This window comes from Lactuca saligna, chromosome 7 (assembly GCF_052625555.1).
Source record: "Lactuca saligna cultivar CGN05327 chromosome 7, ASM5262555v1, whole genome shotgun sequence".
Lineage (NCBI taxonomy): Eukaryota > Viridiplantae > Streptophyta > Magnoliopsida > Asterales > Asteraceae > Lactuca > Lactuca saligna.
Window position 1 is genome coordinate 41,287,837 of NC_136423.1, and position 22,937 is coordinate 41,310,773.

Sequence of the window (22,937 nt, forward strand, 5' to 3'; positions counted from 1 at the left end):
TGAGTTTAGGGTTCAGTAGAACCCATTTCATGAGTTCACACTTTAATTACCATAACTCATTGAGTTTACGGTCCTAAAACCCTTGAGTTTATGGCTGTAAGCTCATAATTTGTTGACCATTTGTTGATTTGAAGCCTTCCAAGTCATACTAAGCATTCCTACTTCATGTTTAAGCCTTAGGAAGTCTTTGTGGCATCAATACACTCCTAAATGGAGTTTACGGCCCATGGACCATTTCTCCATGTGTTTGCTGCCGTAAACTCCTATGGACCATGGTATTTTGATTTTTTCGAGTACTTAGAACATCAAGGTAAGGTTCTAGGCTAGTTTCCGAGGCTTATGAAAGGATAAGGCACACTTTGGCACCAAAATTTGGGTTTACGGCCTAAGATGTTCTTGGACCATAAACACCCTTGATTCTTGGTTTCTTCGGCGTTTTCTTAGTGTTTAGAAGTGTAACAAAGCTTATAAGAATCTAGGATAAGAGTACTTACAAGGTAGAAGCTTGAAAAGGTGCTAAAAGTCCAAGAACACTAGTGTGTGTTCTTGGTGTTCTTGGTGAAACTTGAAGAATCAACCTTTTGGAACATTTTCATGAATGGATGTGTGTTAAAACACTAGATTAGATGATATACTAACTTGAAAGGGCTAGAAACACTTACTAGATTTAATATCTCAAAGAAAACTCGGATGATACTTGAGAGAGTTTGGTGTTTGCTCTTGGAAAGGTGGAAAAATGATTTAAAAGACTAAGTGTCACTTATATACCCCCTTCCTTGGGGTTTGCGGATGTAAACACCATTGTTTCGGCCGCAAACTCCAATTTTCTAATGTGTCAGGACTTTATTGTTGGACAATAAACGCTAAAGCGTCGTCTCTCCTGATATCTCCTAAGGTGTTAATCCTAAAATACTCAAACTTAAACAATAATGTTTGAAAATTAGCAGTACTGTTCTGACTTCTATTGACTTGATATGTTGTATAGAATGGAAGTTTTGGGTTGTCACACATGGACAATGACATTTTCTATTTTTTGCAATTCCTTCTCCACAATGGTCATCTGATCACATTGCACTCTTGGCTGAATTTCGTTCTAAGCCTCGAACTAGGAGTTGATAAGTAAAATTTCTTTATTATTATTATTATTATTATTATTATTATTATTATTATTATTATTATTTATAAGGCTTAAGGATTGTATGAAATGGGGTGTTGTAGGTTGGTGGAAGAAAGTAAAAAAGGTGAAGGCTTGATTTGAAGATAGAAGTAAAGACTAAAAGAGAAAGCATTGTGTATGAAAAGAAGAGTAGATTGATTGATTTGGATAGGCATTTGGGGAAAAATCTACTTTGTATCATGTTATTACTACTACTATTGCCTTTCTCCCATAGAAGAAAAAAAGAATTAATCATGTCTTATTTCTTTTGGTTACTTGTTTCTTGACAAGTGAAAAACTATAATTTCAGGTATACTTTTCTTTTCTCCTTAATGCACGCTTCTCATGAAGTTCATTTCAACTTTTAATGTAGACTAAAGGTTTTTCTTCACATTAAGTTTTCCTATTTTCTCAGTTCGATCACAATCAAGACATATAAATTAGTTGTGCTCCATAAATCATTGTGGTGCAAACTCCCTTTTGAATGAGGTATGAAAGTGTTAATTACTATGGAACTGCTTGGTTGGATGGATTGGAATTAAGATGAAAGGGGTCATAGAATGAGTTGTTAATTCTATTCTGAATTCACTGTTTCCCTTACATTCCTACTTTTTTTTTATTCCTTTAAATATAACATTGTTCTTATATCTAAATTCTCTCAGTCCCAATAAGCGCAAGTTTACTTGTCTTGGAAACAGGTATCATGTTGAAACAGAAGCATAACAATAAGAAGTAGAAATAAGAAGGTGTTCCTTAATAGCAATGTAGTATTAGGTTATATAGTTTGGAAAAACCTCTTAATAACAATGTACTATCGGATCCCCTTAATACCAATGTATTACAATTTTTTTGACATGATGTTATGGATGAAATTGATTGTTTTTCTATATATTTGTTTCCATATTTTTGTATTACTCATAAACGAGTAAAGTAAAGATGCGTTGTAAATGTATATCGTAAATGGTTGCTGAAGTTTATGACATGCAAATGTGTGTCCATCTTTATTTATGACAGGGGCTTTAATGATACGCAATGCATGTCCTAAACATGCGTCGTAAGGTTACGACATGCAAATGTGTGTTGTCTTCCATTATGAGAGGGTCTTCCTTGATACGTATTGCACGTCGTAAATGCGCATCATAAATGCGTGTCGTAAATGCGTGTCATAAATGCATGTCGTCTATAGACGACGCACAAAAGCGTGTTGTGTCTCTTTATGACAGGGCCTTTATTGAAACACATTTGCGCGTCGTCTGAGCGTTTTACGACGTGCATTACGCGTCGTAAAAGGTTGTTTTTCTAGTAGTGTTTGAGACCCAATGGTTGTGAGAGGGTGAATATTAAATAATTGATTAAGACATAGGACAAAACTGACCAAGGGAGAATAATTCTAAATGCCACATATTTTATAATAGTCTTTACTCTCTCCATTATTCGGTAAAGATAATTTTTATTTTTAATTTATGTAATAAAATAAAATGGGTCATGGTTCAACCCATAGAATTATTTGCAAACTTGACTAGTATAATAAACAAATAGGTTGGTTGGTCAGAAAAAAATCATCCCAAACCTCTTTATTTTTGTGTAGGGTTCATTTCATACGAAATTAGATTTGGTTTTCCAACTAATTAATGATGAGCGAAATCCATTTCACCAGAAATCGGATTTGGTTGATTTCTATTTCCGATTTGGTCAATTTCTATATCTGATTTCACTTGTATTTTCATTGATTTCGCTATGTGTATATGTGTGTTTGTTTATTTCTGGAAATCAATATGTGTGTAGGAGTTCATCCCAGAAATCGATTTATATGTGGTGTTCCAACAAGATTCAAAAAATCAATTTGTACAACACTAAAAAATCACCCATTTCCCCTTTGATTTTGGGTTACAGACCTGAATAAGAAGAGAATTTAATGAGGAATATGAGAGTTGATAATAAGTAAGACGATCTGGTGGTGGATGTTATAGTGATGTTTGAAGCTACAGTGATTCTAGAGTGGTAGGATGGTGGGAATAGTGATGACGTAAAAGACAATAAACAGGAAAGGGTATGAGATGGAGAGATGGGGTCTGATTGATTTTCTTTCTCTAAAATCACCAGAACAAAAATCTATGTAATCTATAATGTTACAAGTATGAGAAGGTGGTAGGTTGTCGAACCATAAACCCAGTTACACAGAAGAGAAGATGAGGTTATCTATTGGTTGGAATTAAACCAAAAGGATCTATGGGAGGGAAGATGGTGATGATGGTGGACCAGGTGGAGATTTTTGGTGGTTAAGATGGTGATGAAGCTGGGTGATTTTGGTCTCCCTGAACACTAGTGAAGACGGCGATTAGGATTTTATTCTAGCTAGAGAAGATGAACTTGGGGTTGTGCCTAGTAAAAATGAAGTCATGCAGGAGAGAGAGAGAGAGAGAGAGAGAGAAAGAAAGAGAAAGAGAAAGAGAGAGAGAGAGAGAGAAAGAAAGAGAGAGAGAGAGAGAGAGAGAGAGAGAAAGAGAGAGGTGGGCCCCTCACATTTTTTAATTATTAAAATGAATAAATAAGTATAATTTTTTTTTTTTAAAAGTGAAAGAAAAATAGAAAATAAATACCCCAAGGTTATTAAATTCATTTCAGTTTACTGAGGGACCAAATCCACAAGAAAACTATCTCAAAAGGACCACCAATCCAAAAAAGTCATGGTTTGGACTAAAACCCCAAAAAATTGCACACTACATGGACCATTTTTGCAATTTTGTCTGATTTCATTTATATTTCCGCAATCTAACTCCTCTAATTTATTATTGTTGAGCCAACAAGATCCTTCGAGATTAACTTTTATTCAACAATCTATTATCTTGTAACAAGAATTTGTTCATGTTTTTCTGTGAACAGTGCGTTTACAATTTGTTGGGTGTTTCAGGTACTTCGGGGTCTAAGGGCAAGGGCCCGACTTGATGGCGCAGCATGCGATCTCCAGTATTTCCGTATTTTTTGTCTTGGATACTCTGATCTTTTATAAGTGATTCCATGTAAAGGGATTTTGGAAAATTAAAACTCGGCTGTAATATTTAAATAGTAAATGAATAATTTTACCTATATTTTTAGGCTCTTACAATCATGACCCTCAGTTTATTTACTGGAAGATTCTGGACAATGTTTTTCAAACAAATGCGAACGGAGTTAAACCTCTCTACTAGTTTTCATTCCCAAACCGACAAAGAGAGTGAATGTCCTACTTGAGCTATATTTGAGACACCATGTGAGTGCTAATTAAAGAGATTGGGTGAGGATTCTTGATATATCTCAATTCTCTTATAATATGCTAAGAACTGAAGCCATGATTCAAAGTCCCTTCAAGATTGTCATGGGTCAACAACCTTTAATCCCAAATTCTCTAATCGCAACTTATGAAGGAAGTAGCCCCTTTGCTTATAAGTCGACAAAGGAGTGGCATGAGCAAACAGTCATGGTTCGAACGACATTATACAAAGCAGCCAAGGAAATGATGAAATGGAAGGATGAGAATAGAAGGGATGTAGAATTCAAGGTTGGAGACCTGGTCATGGTGAAACTTCTGTCGCAACAACTCAAGACAGTGAGGAAAGTACATAAGGGCTTTGTGCGAAGATATGAAGGACCATTCGAAGTGACCAAGAGAGTGGGAAAAGTTTTATATCGACTTGAACTCCCACCCAAGCTGAAAATTCATCTGGTTTTCCACGTCAGCAAGCTCAAGCTGTACCACAAAGACTCAGAAGATCCCCAACGCGAGACATCAAGGCGTGCACCAACAATGGTTGTTATGTCTTTCAACTGTGATATTGACGAGATAGTTTCCGAACTGTACGAAATCGGGGAGTGTCAAGCTTCAAAGAATACTTAATCAAGTGGAGGAATTTACCCGATAGTGAGGCAAGTTGGGAGTCCGAAGACTTACTATGGCAATTTCAAAACTAGATCAAGAGATACCGGTATGCAAGCGTGACGAGGACATCACAAAAATAGGTGGGGAGATGTAATGACTTGCCATATTTAGATATTTTCTCTAATTATTTTTGTCTCTACAATAGTAATTTCTAGAAATAATCTAGAAGATATCTAGAAACTCCATGGAAGGCTCATGAAAATGCATCTTCTAGAAACATTCTAGAAGATCTCCCTTAGTTCCTAGTAGTTCTTGCCTCTTGTATATATAGGGCTCTCCCATTTCATTTCTCCTCACCTTGTAATTGAGTTGAGTTCTCTTGAGTAATAAAGATTCTTCGTGAGTTGAGTTACTTTCTTCTTTCCGTCGTTGTTGTGTTGGAGATTTGAGTTAGGCTGGCATAGTTCGAGAACTAAGTGTCACACGGAGAGCTTGAAGAGTCAAGTCCGTGACAGCATGGTGAGTTGTTGTCGATCGAAAGGTGGGGTTCAATGGCGGACTGACATAGGTCTACCACAACCCTCTCTTACTTGAATGAAAATGTGAAAATATTAGGGTAGAGAGGGAAATTTTTGTTAAGGATGGAAACGAAATTGTTGAAATTTTAGGCTTATGGAGGTAAATTTTTGATAAGGAGGGAACCAAAATGTTGAAATTTTAATAAATACAGAAAAAAAAAAAAAAACATGATTTTAAAATACTTTTAGTTAAATGTTTGGTTGTTTTAATTAGTCACTAAAAAATATTTACATTCATATGTTTTATTAATAAATTAACCATCACAACATAAAAGTAGACACCAAACAAAAAACCGTCACAATTGATGACATTTTTGTGACACTTTTAGATAACATGTGACAGCCTTTTTTTAAATCGTTGCCATTGATCGTTTTTGTATTAGTGAGACGTCAAAAAACAAACATACTTCTTATTGTAGTTTACAGACATTTGATCAACATTTTTTGTCTGTTTAGGGTTGCAGATATGATCCGCAGACCACAAACATTTTAACTTCGAAAAACAAACAACACTTAACTTTCCAAAGTCGTATTTAGTTGTTCTTATCCATTTTGTGAGTTTAATTATAAGAGATACTCTGATTTTTGGCATTAACGAATATGATACAACTCCAGGAACATTTCTTATTCGTGATTATCTTAATTATGATGCGAAAATCTTTGTGAAGCTCAGGAATAAGGTAGAAATATTTTTCAAGGAAAGTTATAAACACAATTTGATCACTATCCAGGCAATCAAAATTTCAATATCCTCATGTGCCTCCACTAAAGTTGGCATCTCTTATGAACTGGAAGGCTGGAATGCAAATTAATGAATTATTAGAATACTCCCATGTGAATTTACACAATAAAAATTATCAAAAAATAGTTTATCGAAGCACATTATTAGAAATACTGTCATTGAATGAGACTGCCCTATAGGGATGATAAGGTTAGTGGACCAGTAGTTTGTGAATACTGAATCATTTAAACTTTTAATTCATGATTAAAATGCTATCTGCAAAAAAAACAACACAGATGTGGCGTCAATAATGCTGATCTTATGGTGCACACCAAACCTCATCTTTGCTATAAAAGAACGATGTCTTTAAAGTGGTTTTTGTGGGCACCACAGATCTGAACTTTAGAATAAAAGAATGAGTTCAAGATGCTTTTATTATATTTTGATGAATAAATGTCGTAGTAAATTCTTCAGGTAAATAACTTTTGTAATTAATATTCTTTACCTCATGAAACTTTTTTATATGTAGCGATCACTTTGGAATGATGTGATCTTATAGTGGCGTTGGTGGACCTCACAAATCAACTTCATTTCTCTTTCTATTTTAAATATGTAAGAAGCTTGAAGGAGTAGTATACACGGAAATCAAGAATAAAAGATAGAAAAAAAGATGGCAAGTTCAAGCTCTAATGAATATGTTACAGTGGAAGTTGGAGAAGAATACACATACCCATACCCATCAAATCTTTCTGCAGCCAGCTTTATTAGCGTGAAACTGAGTGGTAAGGATGAGTATCGTATGTGGAAAACACAGATGGTATGCCTCTTAAAGAGTCATGATATGTTTGGTTTTATAGATGGAACATTCGTAAGACCTGCTGAAGCCAGTAGTAGTAGTAGTGTTTCTGGAAAGGAGAAAGTGGGTGGTCATCAGACTCACTGGCTGTGGACACGATCAGATGCCCTTGTGAAGGGTTGGATTCTTGGCTCCCTCTCTAAAGAAACATTTGGGTATGTTCTGGAAGGTCTCACAGGAAAACTTCATCAAGAAGATTTCAGTGCAAAAGATGTTTGGGATGAACTGCAGATACTATATGCTCCTCATGCTTCTCCACAACTGCCTGTTGTTGAAGGTACAATCTATCTCTTGTTTGTTAATCTACCGTTTATTTGAGTTGGTGATTTAGATAAACTAAAGCATACCACTACTATTACAGTAAAATATATATATGTATATATAGCTTTTACTGTATTAATTAAAAAGTGGTGTCGACCAAGTACTTAGATTACACAAACAAGGTAAAACAGATAAAAAGTATACAAAACCCATACACGTGCAAAACACGTATTTTAATTATTTATTTATTATTATTATTAATTTTTTTGTAAACCCGCTTTAAAATCTCTAATGTTTAGATTAGAGATTAGATTATACATCAGAGCACATATTTTGTATCTTGTAGTTCTTTACCTTCATAACAAAATTATGCAAATATAGGTACAGAAGAAGATCAAGAGAGAGCATCTGATCTTGTGAAATTGAACAATGATATTCAACATGAAATTTGGAGTTGGGTCGAACATATATTGAATGTGGGAAGGGTGACAGTGATAGACAAAATCACGAATAATGGAAACACCGCGCTCCATGTAGCAGTGGGTACTTACAAGGACCGAGAATTCTTAGAGAATTTGTTGGAAAGGATACCCGAGAACACACAGCTAATGGATCTTAGAAATTCAGATGGAAGCACGCTACTTCATGTCGCTGCTATTATTGGCAACACTGAAGCTGCTGACATCTTGATGGCAAGGTACCCTGATTTGTTGTTGACGGAGGACAACGAGGGTCAGACACCACTAGCCTTGGCTCTTTCTAATATGCATAAGGAGACAGCCCGACATCTTTTGGAGCACATCAATTCTGATACACAGAAGGATGCTCTGTTTTCTGGCACAACTGGTGATGACCTTCTAGTTACTCTTATTTCCTCTAAAGATTTCTGTAAGTGTCGACTTTTAGTAAAAAAAAACTACCCACTTGTATAATTGATATGACTGACTTTGGAATATATATATATATATATATATATATATATATATATATATATATATATATATATATATATATATATATATATATATATATATATATCTATATAGGATATAGATCCGGTAAGAAATTTTTTTTGGTAGGAAGGTAAGAAGTTTTTTTTCTACATATTTTTTTTACGAACAAAATAAATGAATCACTAGATGATTCATTTCTAAGATGATTCACAAAAAAAAAATTCAAAAAAACATCTTTATGATTCATTTTTAAGTAAATTAAGAAAAAATTCATTTTTATGATAATTTTAGTGAATAACAACAAAATCATTGTATAAATGAATCATAAAGATGTTTTTTTGAGAATTTTTTCTTGTGAATCATCTTAGAAATGAATCATCTAGTGATTCATTTATTTTGTTCGTCAAAAAAATATGTAGAAAAAAAACTTCTTACCTTCCTACCAAAAATTTCCTTCTTATTTGATCTTGACTCTATATATATATATATATATATATATATATATATATATATATATATATATATATATATATATATATATATATATATATATATATATATATATATATATATATATATATGTAGGCTTTGCACAAGATCTGTTGGGTCATTACAAAACATTGCATACTGATGCTGTACTGATGGCTATAGCTAAAAATTTCCCAAGCAAAGTCAACCTATATGAAATATATGAAGGATATAGTGGTATGTTTGATTTTTTTATCTTGCTTGATCTTCTTATTCCTTTACATTCTCAAATTTTTTATAACGCTTCTCTACCCAACTTCTTGCACACCATTTTTTATATTGTATGGACTGATCAGACATAAATTACTTGATTGTGCAGCCCCCAGTTGCACAACCTGTTGCGATGCATTAGCTGACATATGTGCTCCATGGATTTTAAGTTATATAATCGTCCCTTTGCTTTTGGGTAGGTCATGGTCAGTTTACCTTTTCTTAAACTTTTAAGTTGTTGGTTGCACATTCTATAACAAACATTCCATCACGTAATGCAGCGATTCTCGTCATCCCTGTGTTTTTCGTGTTTATGCTTGGGATGTTAGGTAAGATGATCAGCAACTACCATCAATAATGTACTACTAAAAACAAAAGAGATAAAAAAAAGGATGATCTGCTTCTTTATTTGAGACGCTCATTTGGGTCTATGTTGCAGTGTGGGTATTCATTAAAGAGAGAGTTGAAACTCATGAAGGTGCTGTGAACCTGTTGTTGGGTGTATCTAGTTTGATAAAGGAAAATAAACACCCCAGCTCTTACCATCACTATTACACAAATCCAATTCTTGAAGCCACAAGACAAAATGCATACGAGTTTATACAAATAATTATTTGGAACTTCCCAAATGCAATTTTGAGTGCCACCGAAGATGGTCACAACATTATCCAGTATGCTGTATTAAATCGCTCAGAAAATGTTTACAACCTCCTTTATCAAATGAGCGAGCATCGGAATATATATCGAACAATCAGAGACTCTCATGGTAATAACCTGTTGCATCTAGCTGCAAGATTGGCACCTAACAACAAACTGAATCTTATATCGGGGGCAGCTTTACAGATACAAAGAGAACTGCAATGGTTTAAGGTAACCATATATGAATCTTGATGATTCAAAATCGACATACCTGATACTTAAAGACCATAACTATTTATGAAGCATGTGTAACAGTTAACACATTGTAATATTGTAGGAAGTGGAAAGATTCATTTGTCCTTTAAGCATCACACAAAAGAACTCTTTCAACGAAACACCACAAACTGTATTTACTAGAGAACACAAGGACTTGGTGGTTGAGGGAGAAAAATGGATGAAGTCCACTGCAGAGTCCTACACAATCACCGCTGCATTAATCATCACTATTGTATTTGCAGCGGCTATTACAGTGCCAGGAGGAAGCGATCAGAGCAACGGGATACCCATTTTTACTAATCGCACCGCCTTCACAGTATTTGCAATATCAGATGCCATATCATTATTCTCAGCCGTTACTTCATTGTTGATGTTTTTGTCAATCCTCACTGCGCGTTTTGCTGAACAAGACTTTCTCTACAAGTTGCCTAGAAAGTTGATAATTGGTTTGTCCACATTGTTCATCTCAACTACAGCCATGATAGTAGCTTTTGCTGCAACGTTATACCTTGTATTTGGCCAAAGCAACTCAAGGATTCTTATTCCAATAGCTGTCTTGACATGCCTGCCAATTACATCTTTTGTGACCCTCCAGTTCCCTCTCGTCCTAGATTTGATGAGTGCTACATATGGTCCTAGTATTTTCGGTAAGCAAGATATCTATCTTTTTTATTAATTCTGTTTATTGGATTATAGAATGGTGGACCAGAAAGAGGTGAAAAGTAGTCAAAAAAGCTGTAGTCATTTGACTTTTTAGTATTTAAGTAATTTGACATATTAAGATGGAGAAATATTGATTGGGTGACTCTGTTGGAATCAGGCCCTCACTCTTTTGAACACCGATCAAAACAGCAAGTTTGTATATATATATATATATATATATATATATATATATATATATATATATATATATATATATATATATATATATATTACGTACTTTCACAAAATCTGATTACCTCCTACTGAATACATTTACTATTGCTACCTATTTATAACAAATAAAACAATAAAAACACATTCTCATAAACACCCCACATTTTCTTTCTAAGTAGCAACAAACTCAACTGTTCACTTTGAAGTCCAACAAATTTGGTCAACTCTAGACCAAGTCATTAACATGCAGAATATTGATGACCCATGCAAACGACCCGTACCCCACTTGACTCGTATTTTATCCAAACCATGAAGATTAACCCCACAGACTACATGTGATCAGAATGATTCTAAAAATTTTGGGAATTTTCTTTACCATTTACGCATTCCATCACCATACTACTACTACCACATTAGTGTTCATAAACAAAACGTATGCACAAATAGGATCCTCTTGTAGCTTGCGTACTTATTGTATAAAGTTCTTAATCCTTAATAAGAATACTTCCCTAAGGACCAATGATCAGAGAATGAAATATGAACATGTTTGGTTATATGTGGTTTTGCATACTTGCATCGATTAATCATTTGTATGACAACACATATTCAAAAAATGATATATTTTTAAAAAGTATGATGCTATTTTTGTCCAAAGAAATTACATAAAATTACTGGCTTCAAGTTTAAAAATATGTTGCTATTTCTCCCAAATGGCGTCCAGATACTCTTAAAAGTTATTTTAAAATATATCCAAAGCTGATTTAAAACTACATTGTTATTTATTGCTTAAGGTTTAAAAGTACGTTGCTATTTCTTCCAAATGGTGTGGGTGTGTTCTAAGAATATGTTGTACCCTAAAACTAAGAACAAATAGAAAAAGCTTTGAATCGTAGGACTAATTGGAATCAAAAGATTATAAAGACCTATTTGGCTTTTAAGAGGCTGAATGCTCTCCTACAGATCGACTCTCTAATTGAACATGTTCCAAGATAAGATAATGACTGACTCAACGCAAACATCTGTTTAAGCTAATCCAAACCAACCTTAACTAGGAGAGTTACAAAATTGCCCCCTCACTAATATTTTACTACATACCTGCTACTTATTTCCTTTAAAGCTACTAGTAAGTGTAACGTAGTATTTTTAAAATGTTTAAAATTAGTTCAAACTATGTTGTTATTTCTTGCTGGACGTTTAAAAGTGTGTTGATATTCTCTTGGATGCTATCCATGTTCTCATAAAAAGTTTGTTGCTATTACTTACAAATGGATGTTTTAACTAGACAAGTATTGATTAAACATGAAAAGACTCAAGCCATAGTGTTTCCAGATTCTCAAACTTTTTGACTGTGTGAATGTGCCCACATGATCAAGGGCAACAAGGAAGTGGGACACCAATGGAGCTTCAACAAAAAGTGCAGTGGCCATCGGTTATTTCCCAGTGCAGCTTTTTGATTTGAGTAGGTTGATTATTGGTTGTTTAAGTCGTGTAACATCTATCAAGTTAAGAACTTGAAGCTTAGGGAAGCACTTATCAACCCTGTTAGCTTCTTCGCATCTAATTGTATGAACTCAAGTGTCAAACTTGTTAGCACTGGAATTGGTTTCAAATGGTCCACAGAAAGACATGCATTCGTCACCTCTAATTCAACATGAATGGTGGACCAGATAAAGCTGAAAAGTGGTAAAAAAACTGCAATCACTTCACTTTTTAGAATTTAAGTTATTTGATGTATTAGGGTGGAGAAATATTGATTGGGTGAATAACATGTCAGAATGATTCTGAAAATTTTAGGAATTGACTGTACCATTTACACGTTCCATCACCATACCACTAATACCACATTAATGTTCATAAACAAAACGTATGATCAAATAGTATCCTCTTATAGCACACATACTTATTGTATAAAGTTATTAATCCTCAATAACAATACTTCCCTAAGGACCAATGATCAGAGAATGGAAAATGACACATGTTAGTTATATGTGGTTTATGGCAACACATTATTAAATACAATATATTTTTAAAAAGTATGATGCTACTTTTGTCCAAAGGAATTTCATAAAATTAATAAATTAATGTTTTAAAATACATTGCTATTTCTTCCCAACGGTGTCCAAATGCTCATAAAATTATTTTAAAATATATATACGGTTTATTTAAAACTATGTTGCTATTGTTGGTTATTTTCATAACCAAAATAATAAACCGTGGAAGCTTAACTTTGGATCTTTATCTCGAATCCGGTTAAAAGAAAAAAAGAACGAAGGACTCATACTTGATTTCATTATGATCTTCGGATCTGAAGAACTAGGTTGTGTTTTCCAGTTGATCTCAAGAGCTCACTTTATATTCCCTCTTCATCAGGTGGGTTAACCCACCCATGTACACTAGATAAAATTGGATCATTCACTTTATCTTAAAGTCCATAAATAACCTTCAAGAGTCACTGAGAATTTCTTTTGTATTTGAAGCTAGGAAATACGAACTTTTGTTAATTTTAGAGTTGGATTTTCTTCTCCATCTATGTATTACACATATAAATATGTTGTAATTGGTAATTTTGTTTTGTTTGTAAATTTTAGGTGAATGTTTTATGTCACACCCTCGGCCCACTACAGAAATATCAGGTTATGCGGCGTTAGAATGTTGGATTTCAGGCCCCATACAGACATTGAATAACACACTAATATATCAAACAACATTACTTTTTATTTATTAAATAAAATATATTACAAAATTGCTCGAGGTATATAGGTCATAAAATATAATAGTAAAGCACATAGACTTTCAACTGCATCACTGGGGATACTCGCTACTTCATTCGGGTTCTGAAAGGTCAAAATAACATTAGTGAGTCCACATATTTTATTGTTATAAAACATTTTGTGGTTGATTTATTTATTTTGGCTATTCTAAACTTGTTTCCTCAATTTTGTGTGTACTATCGCTACTGTGTTAGGTTCTTCCCTAATAGTAGTCTAAGATAGTTAGCTTTTGTTTAACAATGTTTGGAGGAGTTCCTATAATCGAGCTATGATTGTTGGGTGTTACCGAAGTGTTACCGAAAAAACCACGACGCTTCATCGCACATTGTAAATGTGTTTACAAAGTTATGTCCGCTTTGACTTGGCTCCATAATCAACGACTTTTATATATTTTTGTAGGTCTCGTAGTATACTACAACATTCCTTATGGTCGATTCGGAAAATTCTAACTTTCCTTTTTTGACTAGTTTTTATTACCGTTATGATTTTATAAAAATCATAATTCTCCCACTAGTTACATCCTAGCCATTCTTTGTCTCAAAATTCCTACTTTGAGTAGTACTATGTTTCTCCTTTTGGTGACTTTTACTAAAGATCAACCGTTCTCCATGTAGTTTTTGATGTTGTAAATTCTTATGTGCGGTAAATTTTTAATTACTATAAAAATCATAACTCTTTCATACTAAGTCGGATTTTTACGAAGTTTATATTTTTGGAATCATGGTAACACGTATATTCCTAAAATGTAAACCATCTCTCACGATGACATAATTTTCAAGCACTACATTTTGAGTCTAAATGTTGACGTAATTAAGGACGAAAACTAATATATTTATATGTTGAATGGTTACATGGTTGTCCAATTACATTATTATATTTGTCGTTAAATTCTAACAGCAGTTTACACAATAAAAATTATATATTAGAATACTCCTATGTGAGATTACACAATAAAAATTATCAAAAAAATAGTTTGTCGAAGCACATTATTAGAAATACTGCCATTAAATAAGACTGCCCTATATCAAGATATAATTGGATCCAATTCATCCTTATCTCATCACATTCTATTCATGTGTATTTTAAATAGTCAAGATTGTTTTAGTCTTCCGTATTTATCTCCTACCATAGTTGTACATTCAATTATATATACCCCTGTATACATGTTATGTAATTAATTCAATACAATTTACTTTCCACATCTGTTTCAAATTCCTTTCTAATCGTTGACACCACTTCCAAGTACGATCTCACTATTGTTCACTTTCCTTCCACCTTGAATCTCACTTCTACAAATTACCTTGAATGGAAAACATAAATCGAAGCCCTCCTTCACGGTTTCAATCTATACCAACTCATTGATGGAACCCATCTCCTTTCACAACCAATCACAGCTGCCGACGGAACAGTTACACCTCATGCCGACTACCCTAAGTGGTTCCATCAAGACAAAATACTTTTTGGAGCACTTGTTGGCAGCTTATCTCCCCAAATTGTCCCTCTTGTGACAAATGCTTCGTCATCTCGAGAAGCATGGCAAACCCTAATCGGAACTTATGCTTCCACTTCACAAGGTAACATTAAGAAACTTCAACATCGCCTAAAACAAATCACCAAAACCTCTACCCAAATTGTCACTGAATACATGCAAAGCATCAAAGACTATAGTTGATGAGCTAGCAATCCTAGGCAAGAAACTTGATCAACAAGATATGATTGACGTTGTTATAAATGGGCTAGATCAATCCACATATAAACCCATTCTAGACGATGTTCACGCAACAGACTCACCCATTTCTTTGAATGAGTTGCATGAGAAACTCATCAATCATGAATTAACTCTTGCACAACAAATCTCTTCACCAAATCTCCACCAACTTGTCATAACTTTCTATGCAAATCATCAACCACACCGCAAATCATGGCCTACTCGCCAAGGCAAACCCTAACCGGAACTTATGCTTCCACTTCACAAGGTAACATTAATAAACTTCAACATCGCCTAAAACAAATCACCAAAACCTCTACCCAAACTGTCACTGAATACATGCAAAGGATCAAAGACTATAGTTGATGAGCTAGCAATCCTAGGCAAGAAACTTGATCATGAAGATATGATTGACATTGTTATAAATGGGCTAAATCAATCCACATATAAACCCATTCTGGACGATGTTCACGCAAGAGACTCACCCATTTCTTTGAATAAGTTGCATGAGAAACTCATCAATCATGAATTAACTCTTACACAACAAATCTTTTCACCAAATCTCCACCAACTTGTCATAACTTTCTATGCAAATTCTCAACCACACCGCAAATCATGGCCTACTCGCCAAGACAATACTACTATTGGTCTCTTACCTACACCATCAAACCAATCCTCACACGCTACCGGAAATCATCCCTTTATAGGAAAATGCCAATGGTGTCACAATAAAGGACAATCTCTTAACAATTGATTTACCTTTAAGAAGCTCATTCCAAATATTTATATGCCTTCTAATTCCAGGAATGTGCAGGTCAAAAATGCATAGGCTCATCTCATGACACCACAACAAACAACTTCATCAAATACATCCAACTGGCTATTTGACATTAGCGTCTGTTTTCATGCTACAAATTGGAACGCTCGTAGATCTGAGCTAGTCACTTTAGAGACAATGAGCATCAAAAATGAGTTATTGATGGAAGATTAATTAGAAGGAGTAATCTTAACCAAGTGGTAGAATATGTCACTGTAACACCGTAAATTTCAAGACAAATTTTTCATTTAAAATAATCATTTTATTCTTAGAAACACTTGTTTAAAATCTCATTCATAGTCGATTTACAAAACATAACTCCATTTTTACTTGCATAGAAAACCAGTATCCTCCAAAATATAACTCTTTCTCTGGTGTGTACAATCAAGCCGGTGTCGTCCCGTGATACTGAAAGAAACCTGAAAAACATCAAACAAAACACTGTAAGCACGAAGCTTAGTGAGTTCCCCAAAATACCACACATAACACATAATAGCCACTCGAGGCTATAACTCTATGGGTCCGTGCACCCAAACTCTGTGAACCCTCAGGTTCTAACTCTGGGAACCTTCCGGTTCCAACTTTATAAACATGTACAGCATAAATCACATAGAAATAATGCAGTACAACACATCACGTACATATAGCATACAAATAATCTAATCACATAACTCTGGTTACCTACTCAAGGTAAAGTATAGTGAGAAGACTCACATGGCAAGCAGAAAGCAGATATCCCCACACTTAAATCTCGAACTCGCCACCGCCTTCCACGTAAGGCAAATACTCTCATGAATACAACTCTCGAGACTAGAATAAATCCTCTCATAACACCCTCTTATGGGTAAAAGACTATTTTACCTCTCTCTTGGCCCAAAGGCCACATCGCTGACCAAACCCTAAAAGTCAACGGTCAACCCTTGGTCGAAATCAAAGTCCTCAGTCCAAGTCAACCCCTGACTGACCCTACTCGCCGAGTCAACCCTGTGACTCATCGAGTTCCCATAATCAGAACTTCACTCAATCTGCGACCTAACTCGCCGAGTCACCCCGAGACTCGCCGAGTCCAACAACTCTGAGTCCACTCGCACACGACTCACCGAGTCCTCCCTCGACTCATCGATTCTCGACTCCACCAGAGAATATTTGGGACTCTTCAACAAGACTCGCCGAGTCCAAATGGACTCGTCGAGTCCAAGGCTATCTTCAACCTACTCGCCGAGTTGTTCTTTTAACTCATCGAGTTCCAGGCCATCTTCAAGCAACTCGTCGAGTCGACCCATGTGACTCGCCGAGTACCACCGTTCTGAATCCATTCAGAGGCACTCCAGGCCATGCAATTGATCCAAAACATAGATTTAGCCTACTACAACCCATCCATCACGTAAAGTGGCAAACTTTACGTGAATCCAAAGAGATCTAAGCCGTTTGCACATTGGGTTAGGATTTGGGACAAGATGGCTCCATCAACCACTCACAAACAGGGACTTTCATGCACTCTAGACCTTCTCCCTTCCAGATCTGAGGTAGCAACCTCAGATCTAACCTCTAAACTCCAATACATCCAAAGATACGATCTCCAACACCCCCAAAATGATGCATCTAAGAAATAGCAGCTCAAAAAAAACGAGATATTACCTCAAAGGAATGCTCCAATTGAAATGATACTCGAATTCAAACAAAGCCCCTTGCTCCAAGCCTTCAATCTCCTAAAATTCCTTCACAAATACATTCTCCAAGCTCCAATCCATCCAACAATGGTGCTTCTTCGTGATTTAGGGTTTTCTGGGGCTCAAGGGGTGATAAAGAGGCTGGGAGGGAAACATAATGATCTTTATATAAGGCTCAACCCCGAGAATTAGGGTTTTCTCCACTCAGCGCTTACTCGCCGAGTCCATTACACTGACTCGCCGAGTCAGCCACTTAACACGCGACCAAGTCGCGACTCTACTCGCCGAGTCCGCACATGGACTCGCCTAGTCACTCTTTCCCAATTTACTCTTTAGCCCTTCAACTCTACTCTTGATATTTCGGGATGTTACATTCACAAGGGTTTCGTACATATAAAGAATGTCGAAACCAAGTTATAACGAAGAAGTTATGGCTCGTCGAAGTTTTGCAACAAAAACGGCACGACACTACGCGACGTAAATAATGAATTTATGATATAGGACATTTTGGCCTTAGTTATCTAAACAAAAGTTATAGTATACATTAAACCGAGAACGTTCATAAAAAGAATGCCCAATCTGACTTCGTATGAGGAAGTTATGATTTTTCTAATATTTGGCCTAGCAGTACACGACCCGAAACTTGAATTCTAGATTGAGCGATTTTTGGCCAACGCGACCTAAATGAGGATTGAAGATCTTATTAATAGGAACTGAACGACAAAAAGACAGATGAAAACGGAGTTTGTATGTTGAAGTTATGAATTTTATGCAGACATTTAACGGTGTAGTCACCTTCTATTGTTAAATTTAACATCAGTCGAGAATTAGCCAATGGAGTCAAAATGAAAGTTGTAGATCTTATTTTTACCTATGTGTGGATATAAATAACGTCAAAAACAGAGCTTGTATGTGAAAGTTACAAATTTTAGAATTCAGAAGTGTGTTGTGCGAAAATGGGTAACATGGCACAATCTTAGCCATTGCTTTCTCCCCAAGTCTTGCCACCAGATGGTGACATGTGGCACCAAGTTCAGCCATATTTTACCCTATAAATAAAACCTCTCTCACCCTCATTTTCTTCACACCTTTCCCATTCTTTCTTCTCTTTACACTCTATCTAAACCTACCAAAAACTCCCCTAGCGCTAGAAGAAAGCCTCGAAGCACTCGATGGCTCTGAGAAGAAGAGCTTTCGGCTTGGAAGTTCTACAGCTGCAGAGCACGGCTTCCAGCCAAACCCCATCATTACTACTCGATCGTTCACCATCCAAATTTCTTCTCCAACGTTCAACGATCATCCAGATTTTTTCAATTAAATCATCGATCAACATCATCTAGTGTTGATCAATCATCCATCTTCGTCAAAAACACGTTCATCAACATCATTCAACAGTAGACCAAAAAAATTTCGTTTTTGGTTCTTTCAGTCCAACCTTCAGATTTTGTTTTTGGTTCTCCGACGTTCAGCGATCATCCAGATTTTTTCAATTAAATCATCGATCAACATCATCTAGTGTTAATCAATCATCCATCTTCATCAAAAACACGTTCATCAACATTATTCAACAGTAGACCAAAAAAAATTTGTTTTTGGTTCTTTTAATACAACCTTCAACTATGCTTGAATACGATAATATCTTCAACATCTACGATTAATTTTACTCCCAGTGTCATTAGATCAATATCATTGATAATCAACAGCATTTTCACTTCATATCATTCATTCAACATTGATCATCAAACAAAACTTCGAAATTAAGGTTAGAAAAACATCAAATCATTTTTTTTTGAAAAATTTCATATAATTCTCTATCAATCTACTATTTTGTAAGTTTTAAATAGTCAAAGTATCATGTTTTTAGCATTTTTAAGAAAGCTTACTTGTATGCACTCCAACTATTTGATGAAATGCATAAACTAAATTACCACGTTATATTCACATATGAATATGTTTTCGCACCTTAATCAATATATGATTACTAAAACACAAAACAAATATACAATTTTATATGTTATTCATATGTGAATAACATATAAAAATTATATATATTTGTGAATATATCTTGTAATATGCATATGTTAATATCCTGTGTAATATTCATATGTGAATAAACTGTGTAATATTCACATATGAATATATCATCTAATATTCATAAGTGAATATATCATCTAATACTTAATAAGTGAAAATACTATGTAATATTCACAAGTGAATGCATCGTTTAACATTTAAATATGAATATCCTGTATCATATTCACAAGTGTATATATTATATATTATTCATATGTGAATATATTGTGTAATATTCATGAATGAATATATACCATGCAATATTTAGATGTGACTAGAATGTGTAATATTCAAAAGTAAATATACCATAAAATATTCACATGTGAATCTACCATATAATATTCATATGTGAATATACTATGTAATATTCATTTGTGAATATACCATGTAATATCACATGTAAATATACAATATAAACAACATATATCATATAATATTCACATATGATTATACATTCATATGTGAATATACCATGTGATAATTAGAATGTGATAAATCGCTATTATTATGAACTGAAAGTATGATTTTAACATTTTTTATATGTATTCACATGTTTTCAGGCATCGTTCTAACTCAATAAAAGAATAACATTTCAATCAATGGTTGGTTCATATCTCAGTAGTTGACGATTGGTTGACGTAATTGAGAAGATATCATTGACGAAGACAATATATTTTTATATTCACGTGTAAATGTTATACAATTTAATATATTCTTCATTTTGGTCATATTAAATTCAAATGCAAATGATATTCATTAACCAATACAATGTTGTTTATCTTAGTATAATGTTGATGTAACACCCCCCTCTGGCACGTATCACAATATTGTCCGCTTTGGGCCACTCGGCACGAGGACTTCCCAGGGGGTCACCCATCCCGGTACTACTCCCGCCAGAGCACGCTTAACTGCAGAGTTCTTATGGGATCTGCTGCCCTCACGGCTTTAAAACGCGTTGTGACAAGGAAGGTATCCACACTCCTTATAAGGAATGCTTAGTTCTCCTTCCCAGCCGATGTAGGATCAGGTGCAACCCACCTTCACCCCCCATTATAGGGTTCGACGTCCCTGTCGAACACATCGACCCGTGCCCCAGCTCTGATACCAACTTGTAACGACCCAATTTTCATGTCCAAAAATTTTCATTTTAAAATATTACTTTTAGAAAACATTAATAAATAAAAGCATTGTTTAATCACGCCATAACACATCGCAAACCATGTTTTAATATTCAAACCATACAATCCATCAAATATCAGAGTACAATCCCAGTGAATCTCGTAAATGCGGAAACCGAAGAGTGTGTGTGTGACATGCAGCTACCGTGCCGGCTCCTTTCCCCTAGCTGAGGAGGTACCTGAAACCAAAACTGAAACCGTAAGCACAAAGCTTAGTGAGCTCCCCCATACCAAACAGCATATAACAAATAACATGCAATTAGGAGATACGGGCCCCGCCCACACTTCGCTACCTGGGAGATACGGGCCTAGCACACACTCCATTATCGGAGGGATACGGGCCTCGCCCACACCCAACCGTCAACACACATCATACAAGTATCACGCAGACAACAAGTATAAACAGTTCTATCATACTGGTATATATCACAATCAACTCGACTAATAGATACGGGCTCGGCCCACACTATAATACTAACGTCTCATCTATACGGGCCGACCTTGGTGCCTTAGACCCGTTACTAATGAAAGGAAACTCACCTCGAAATAGATGTTGGTCTGTGTGGGAATTGATCACCTACTACTGCTACTGCTGCTCCGGAAACTCCCTGGCTGTAATTCCCACAATATACTTAATCATACACTGCTAACTGTCCTTTGGGTAAAAAGACCATTTTACCCCTGGTCTAGCCCTAAGTCAAATCGAAGTCAACTATTAGTTTAGCCGACTCGCCAAGTGGATCTCCACTCGCCGAGTCCCTAGCAAACTATTGTCCTGGGTCCCTGATTCTACTCGTCGAGTTGGGCTATGACTCGACGAGTTCATCTTCTAAACTGACGTTCAACCTCTTCATCCTACTCACCGAGTTGTATGAACAACTCGTCGAGTTCATCTTCATCCGAAGAACACTCTATGCTAAGACTCGCCGAGTTGTATGAACAACTCGCCGAGTCTGTTCTTGATCTATGAAGATTGCCTTGGACTCGCCGAGTCAGGGCATTGACTCGCCGAGTCCTATCATGAGTGAGTTCAGCTTCCAACTCACCAAGTCACCCCCTGTAACTCACGGCTCAACTCGATACATCTTAAAGGGACCGGTTCAGTGACTCGCGACCAGACTCGTCGAGTCACATATATGACTCGCCGAGTCGCAGCCATGCATCCATCAAATACACCGATTTGCTCGATTCCAGTCCATGTCATTCACAGATCTGGGCTTCTAGGACACAAATCACACGTAAAGTTTCCAACTTTACGTGTAGATATTCACCAATATGGATTTTAAGGCTCAAAGTGCACCAAAAGGGGTAGATCTAGGGCTTTCATGCAATATGACCCCATAAAGGCAGTAGATCCAAGTTCCAGGGACTAGATCATGCCTAGATCTAAAGGCTAACAACTTATTATCACCCACAAAGCACAAACAAGCTTGGGGAAGAGCCCAAAAAGGACTCCAATGAAGCAAAAAGAGATTACAAGCTTGAAAACAGAGGGGAAACGAGCTATACCTCAAGGAATATGTTGAAATGACACAAAGATGCTTGATCTCCTTCTCCTCTTCTTGATCTACACCTCTTTCTCCTCAAAACCTTCAAGAACACACCAATAGCACTTCAATCTCTCAAGGAAATAAGGGAAAAACGATGTTGGGGAGTTCTGGGGGTGAATGGGGACGAGTTGGGGCGGAATGAGGGTTTAAATAGGGTGCAAACCCTTGAAACCTAGGGTTTCATCCAGCAGCGGTGACTCGCCGAGTCCAGAATATGGACTCGCCGAGTCGCCCACTTAAACGTGTCCTGGGTCTCGTCC

General features: G+C 35.7%; 2 protein-coding genes and 1 pseudogene across 3 annotated transcripts; 2 read left to right on the plus strand and 1 right to left on the minus strand.

Annotated features, from left to right (window-relative positions):
• Positions 1-4,466: 4,466 nt before the first annotated feature.
• On the plus strand, positions 4,467-5,030 carry LOC145006856 (uncharacterized). Its single transcript, XM_078965890.1, has one exon. The coding sequence runs from the start codon at positions 4,467-4,469 to the stop codon at positions 5,028-5,030; it is 564 nt and encodes a 187-aa protein (XP_078822016.1).
• Positions 5,031-6,921: 1,891 nt separating this feature from the next.
• LOC145003961 (uncharacterized) lies at positions 6,922-10,853 on the plus strand. 2 transcript variants are annotated; one of them, XM_078962862.1, is made up of 8 exons: positions 6,922-7,093; positions 7,169-7,444; positions 7,810-8,316; positions 8,967-9,086; positions 9,229-9,315; positions 9,401-9,448; positions 9,559-9,989; positions 10,096-10,853. In XM_078962862.1, the coding sequence occupies exons 1-8, from the start codon at positions 6,982-6,984 to the stop codon at positions 10,708-10,710; spliced, it is 2,196 nt and encodes a 731-aa protein (XP_078818988.1). In that variant the 5' UTR covers positions 6,922-6,981; the 3' UTR covers positions 10,711-10,853. The 2 variants fall into 2 exon arrangements, with proteins under 2 accessions (XP_078818988.1, XP_078818987.1); XM_078962861.1 differs by having other exon boundaries at positions 6,923-7,444.
• Positions 10,854-20,789: 9,936 nt separating this feature from the next.
• On the minus strand, positions 20,790-20,907 carry LOC145007631 (5S ribosomal RNA; annotated as a pseudogene).
• Positions 20,908-22,937: the final 2,030 nt, after the last annotated feature.

Coding starts and splice junctions, on each gene's coding strand:
- LOC145006856 (XM_078965890.1), top strand. CDS start 4,467: ATGCTAAGAACTGAAGCCATGATTCAAAGTCCCTTCAAGATTGTCATG.
- LOC145003961 (XM_078962861.1), top strand. CDS start 6,982: ATGGCAAGTTCAAGCTCTAATGAATATGTTACAGTGGAAGTTGGAGAA. Junction 7,445..7,809: donor ACAACTGCCTGTTGTTGAAG/GTACAATCTATC, acceptor ATGCAAATATAG/GTACAGAAGAAGATCAAGAG. Junction 9,990..10,095: donor GAGAACTGCAATGGTTTAAG/GTAACCATATAT, acceptor GTAATATTGTAG/GAAGTGGAAAGATTCATTTG.